Source organism: Martes martes (assembly GCF_963455335.1).
Source record: "Martes martes genome assembly, chromosome: 3".
NCBI classification, from domain to species: domain Eukaryota; kingdom Metazoa; phylum Chordata; class Mammalia; order Carnivora; family Mustelidae; genus Martes; species Martes martes.
In genome coordinates, this window is record NC_137890.1 from 85,939,622 (window position 1) to 85,945,621 (window position 6,000).

The following is a 6,000-nucleotide window of genomic DNA, read 5'->3' on the forward strand; positions in this document are numbered from 1 at the left end:
CCTTTAAGAGATTAGAATATTAATTTGCTCTCTTTCGTACTCACTAGATTAGCAGAATATGTCTTTACAGCATTCTTTGGGAGGGAACAAAAGAAGAAACTTTGGGGCACCTGGGTGGCTCAGTTGGTTGAGCAACTGCCTTCAGCTCTGGTCACGTCACGATCCTGGAGTCCTGGGATTGAGTCCTGCTCGGGCTCCCTGCTCGGCGGGGATCCTGCTTCTCCCTCTGACCTCTCCCTTCTCATGCCCTTTCTCTCCCTTTCTTGCTCTTTCTCTCTCTCATAAATAAGTAAAATCTTAAAAAAAAAAAAAAAAAGGAGAGAAACTTCTATTCATGTAAACATATTTAAGAAATTCTTGATGAAATAGTGCATCGGTAACTTGAAACCACGTTATTTTAGTTTTATAAAAATTGAAATATACTTTTTTTTAAAATGGTTCCAGAAGAGAAGAAAGCTATGCTGCAGGAAATAGCTAACCAGAAAGGGGTATCCTGTCGTGCTCAAGGCTGGAAAGTTCACCTCTGTGCTGCTCAATTGCTACAGCTGGTGGGTAGAATTCTAGTAGTTGTTATATACTGTTGCAGAGAGGAACAGATGCTGGAGGCATTTGAGTTCATAGAGTATTTCCTTTTGAGTAATTCTGAAGCATTCCCAATTAACAAGGGTCATACAGAATTTTTATGTATAACGTATAATATTATAATTACTATATCTATCCCAGAGATACAATTCAAACATTTCTTATTCTGGTACCCAGAACCAAAATATATATTGAACAATTGTAGTGTAAGACCTACAGTTAAGGTTCCATATTTTATGTTACTATGAATCTAAAAAAGCCTCAAATGGCCTAACTATAAGCCCTTGCTCCCCACCATGCTCCTTATCACAGGGACCAGGCTCCACTCCCACTTCTTCCTGATGAGTGGGCTTTAGTTCCCTGCCAGTTTGCAATATTGTGCAGATAAGCTGTCACATCCCCATGGTAACCAGGGAACACCTCTCCCTCTCAATACTACAAAGCCTGCCTCCTACAGCCCCTGCTTGTTCACTCTGTTCCTGAGTGCAGCCCCTGCGTGGCCCTGCGTGGTGTGTGGTGTCTTCCTCCCCTGGGCTGTGAGTATATTGACTAGTAAACTGCTATTGATCTCATGTGTCCAGTGTTGGTGGATGTTACTTGTCCGTTTCCATAACCCTAGGGTAGGAATCCTTCCTTCACGAAGGAGGTGAAGAGGGGAGGCAATCAAAACAACAACCTCACGAAGTTTTTCCATCTTTGGAGTAGCTGTGATCTGAAAAACATTGTCTATTATGACTATCTTTAAGGAAAATAAAAAGTAATGCCATGGCTACTTTTTGTACTTTAGAAAAGCATGTTTCTATGAAACCTTTAGACTGTTTTTTTTAGAGAAGTTGTGAATTCAGGGCAGTATTTAAAAGTTATCCTTGAAGATGGGCCCTAAATTATGACAGATTGTCCTGTTAATCATTGTTGACCAATTTCCCTTGCTGTACATTAGTGCCCTAGTCCTCGGGAGAAAGGATTCTATCACCCAAACAGCTCTCATCCCAGTTTACAGAAGTGATTCAAGGTGGGTGCATTTGCCTGAGGTTACCAAGGAAAAGTATCTCGGAGGCCATGATGCCCTTCCTCTTGTGTGTTGCAGACAAATCTAGAACATGATGTTTATGAAAGACTCACCAACCTGCAGGAAGGGATTATCCCAAAGAAAAAAGCGGCAACTGATGATGATCTACACCGAATAAATGAACTGATACAGGTTTGGCATAGCCCTTTCTCTCTGATCATCCAGTTTGTGGTGTTGTCACTACACTATCTTACTTATCCCGTTTCCCTCCCTCTTTCATTAATAGCTTTAGTAAATACCTACTATTTATGGGGCACCTGGGTGGCTCAGTGGGTTAAAGCCTCTGCCTTCAGCTCAGGTCATGATCTCAGGGTCCTGGGATCGAGCCCCGTATCGGGCTCTCTGCTCAGCAGGGAGCCTGCTTCCTCCTCTCTCTGCCTGCCTCTCTGCCTACTTGTAATCTCTGCCTGTCAAATAAAATAAATAAAATCTTTTAAAAAAAAAAAAAAACTACTATTTAGGATGCCTGGGTGGCTCAGTTGGTTGAGCATCCAGTTCTTAGTTTCGATGCAAGTCACGATCTCAGGGGTCATGGAATTGAGCCTCATGTTGGGCTTGTGTTCCATGGGGAGTCTGCTTAAGACTGTCTCCTTCCCCCTCTGCTCCTCCTACCACCACCACCACTGCCCCCACCAACTCACAACACACGCTCTCTTTAAAATAAATTAATAAATCTTAAAAAAAGAAAAACCTATTTACTTTAGCCTGCATTACCAAGACTAAAACATTTTTTTCTGTGTGGAAGCCTCAAAGTGGCCTCAGTCCATACATGAAAAGTTATTTGAAAACCTGGTGGTCTCCTCTTTACTGATTGGTGACGATGTCTTCTGTTGCAGGGAAATATGCAGCGGTGTAAACTTGTGATGGACCAGATCAGTGAGGCCAGAGACTCGATGCTTAAAGTTTTAGATCATAAAGACCGTGTCCTGAAGCTTCTAAACAAGAATGGGACTGTCAAGAAGGTGTCAAAATTGAAGCGAAAGGAAAAAGTCTAGACTTGGAAGAATCAGGACTTTGGAAACAGAATTTATGAAGAATGATGGTGGGGGTGGGGGGAGGGTTTTGGTTATTTGGTTGGAACATTGAAATAAAGGAAGTGTTCCTTAATTCACACAAGAAAGCAGAGGGGACCCATGGTACCCAGTGGCACAAATGGATCAGAGCTGTTCTGACACAGTGAACTCCATTCTCTCTTTCAGGCGTATCCCTCTTAAACTCGCTGTGTCATAAATGACTCCTGATGCATCAGTGTCTGTCATCAGTGACACGAATGAATGGCTGGCACTTTTCAGCCTTCTGGTTTATAAACTGTATTTATCTGATGGATTCCTGCAGGACCTATACTGAGCCTGGACTGAAAGTATCCACTTGGACCATCTGTTATCTCTCTACACTGAAAATCAAACCTCTTCCCCTCATCCTAGCCGGTTCTTACTTTGTCTGACCTTCAAATGCCTGAGCTGGCCTTTTACAGCAGTGCCATGGCACCGAGAGACTTGCCACATCTCACACTCTAAAGGGTTTGAACTATTAATTCTTGTCATTTTTCTAAAGAACCATTTCAAAGTGAAATTGTTATATTGTCTGTCCTGCGTGTGTCAGAGTTGGGTTTTTGTGGAGGTTCAGAGCAGGCAACATCTGAAGTTGCTCTGAGATCCTTGTTTTGAAGTACGTTCTCGGTTATTTGTACTTCTGTAGCTGGTGTGATGCTGTTAATTGTATGTACCGCACATCTCCAAATGTTAATAAAGGACTCAAAGAGGTTTTTGTACATGAGCAGTTTGCATCTTTTTATAAAGTGAAATAGTGCCGTGATGATCACCACGTGAGTGTGTCCTACTATAATTTCTTACACAATGTTGAGAGTCTACTCTGCCAAATTTTGTTTTTCCACATAAATGGGTTCCACTTATCCTGGTATTTTAAAGAGGTCACCATGGTAAAGTCTGTTGGCTCTTGCTTGTCTTAAGTACCAGACTATTTTGTCCCACTGCAGGTATTAATTGGTCAAATTATAGAACAATTAAGGCTGCAGGAATTGGGATCGTAGTGCCACAGTGGGTGGATTTTCTTCACAAGTTTGCTCTTTTTTTTTTTTTTTAAGATTTTATTTATTTATTAGAGAGAGAGAGAGAGTGAGCACAGGCAGACAGAGTGGCAGGCAGAGGCAGAGGGCGAAAGCAGGCTCCCTGCCGAGCAAGGAGCCCGATGCGGGACTCGATCCCAGGTCTCTGGGATCATGACCTGAGCCGAAGGCAGCTGCTTAACCAACTGAGCCACCCAGGCGTCCCCACAAGTTTGCTCTTGCTCTGAGCTACCTGAATGGTATAGTAGCTAGGCTTGCTTCCTTTGAATACAAACTAGCATCTCCCTCCCTTCTAGCTGGATGTTCTCATTTCTTAGGACCTAGTTGCCAGGTTGGACCTGGAGCTCTCCTCTTTGCTCTGACCTGAATAGATTTAAGACAGGGACTCTGTGCCAGTTCTGACCAGGTCTTTGGGACCAATGCTGTCTCACATGAAACAGTCTTCTGGTTGAAATGGAAAACTCCCATCTGATATAGCAGTGATAAAGAAGCAAAGCAGGCTTCTGGTTAGGCCGAGTAGACCTGTGTAGTGTAGGCTAGGAAATCCTTGGAATAATCTCCACCATTTCATGGAGCCAACTTTAAAAGATATTATTGGTTATTTGCTAGACACCAGTATAGTGTGCTAGACTGTGCTAGAAGAATGTTCCTTTGCCTCAGTTTCTCCTATGCACATAACTGCCCCAGTGATTTCATGTGGTCCGCTAGCTATGATTCAGGTACTTGGGATCCTGCATTTCAGACCTGTTCTCTCCAAAGATACTGTCACCGCAATTTAAACTTCGATAATTCGTCAAAGGAAGCTTGTCAATGCAGGTTAGAACAATAGGGTTTGCAGTATTTCCTTGCCTTACACAGTCAGAACTTGGGAGAGTCTTGTCTGTGTATACTATGTTGTTTAAAAACAGCTTTATTGAGGGTTAACCTACAATAATCTAAACATCTCAAAGTACACAATTTGGTAAGATTTGGCGTGTATGTATTCCCATTTCACCATCACCACGGTCAAAGTTATGAACATCTCCATCAGACCCAGTAGTTTCTCCTGTTGCCTCTGATTTCTTCCCTCTGGCCCCTACCTGCCTCCCTATCTTCAGACAAGCCTTAGTCTGCTTTCCGTCACTAGATTAGTTTGCATTTTTTGGAGTTGTATGTGACTGAAATCATACAATGTATTCTTTGAGGGAGGGAATGTGCTTTCTTTACTAAGCATAATGGAAACTTAATCCTGAGATTTATCCATGTTTCTAGAGTTCATTGCTTTTTGTTGCTGAGTACCAAGCTCTCCACTGCATGGATGTTCCAAACACAAGTTGTTGATCTGTTCACCTGTAGAAAGACATTCAAGCGGTTAGCAGCATTGGGTTATTTCAGATATAACTTTGTACATTTATGTTCTTTACATGGACACGTGTTTATACATAACTTTGTAATTCCTGATATTAGTTGTGCTTTCCAGGGATTTATAAACAGGAGATAGGCCAGAGATCAAGTGGCTTTGGTCCAGAAAAATATCATTCACAAACTTAAAGATTAGAAAGATTTGGAAATATATTTGAGGTAAGACTTGGATTTGGCTTCTTTTCTCTACAGTGGAAAATCAAAGAAAGAAATCTGGGGCGGGGGAGGGAGTTTTAACCCATCTGCTTTGTCTAGAGAATCTTCCATATATCTTTTTTTTTTTTTAAACCTGGATATTTCAAAACCTCATTAAGTAGGAAATGCCTTATAGTATTTTCATTTTCAGTGATTTTGTCACAGTAATAATATAGACTTACACAATTTTAGAGTGTAAAAGTTATTTAAAGATTGTACAGTTCAACCCAACCTGTGAAAAAATGGACACCTTTGAAAGGATGTATTTTTTGGTACATTTTTATTATAAATTACAGCAAGCACAGATACAGAAAACTACATGAAACAAATGTATAACTTAATAAATTTTTAAAAGAACAACTTTTAAATTATCACCCATGGTAAAAAACCGAACTTTGTTAGTAATATCAGAAGTCCCACAACTGGAGCACCTGGGTGTCTCAGTCGGTTAAGCTGCTGCCTTTGGCTCAGGTCATGATCCCAGGGTCCTGGGATCAACCCCCGCATTGGGCTCCCTGCTCAGCAGAGAGCCCCTTCCCCCACTCTCTCTCTCTGCCTGCCACTCTGCCTACTTTTGCTCTCTCTCTATCCCTCTGTCAAATAAATAAATAAAATCAAAAAAAAAGAAAAGTCCCACAACTGCTGGATCACAATCACAGCTCTCGAC

The 6,000-nt window shown here is 41.6% G+C and overlaps 1 protein-coding gene across 2 annotated transcripts in view; it reads left to right on the forward strand.

The window, feature by feature from the left end:
• Positions 1-3,427, forward strand: part of SAP130 (Sin3A associated protein 130) — an 82,874-nt gene extending 79,447 nt beyond the window's left edge. For both annotated transcript variants that reach the window (XM_080799540.1, XM_080799541.1), the window contains exons 19-21: positions 445-548; positions 1,670-1,783; positions 2,488-3,427. In XM_080799540.1, coding sequence (XP_080655666.1) covers positions 445-548; positions 1,670-1,783; positions 2,488-2,646 — 377 coding nt within the window. In that variant the 3' untranslated portion in view covers positions 2,647-3,427. The remainder of the gene's footprint in view (positions 1-444; positions 549-1,669; positions 1,784-2,487) is intronic.
• The last annotated feature ends 2,573 nt before the right edge of the window (positions 3,428-6,000 follow it).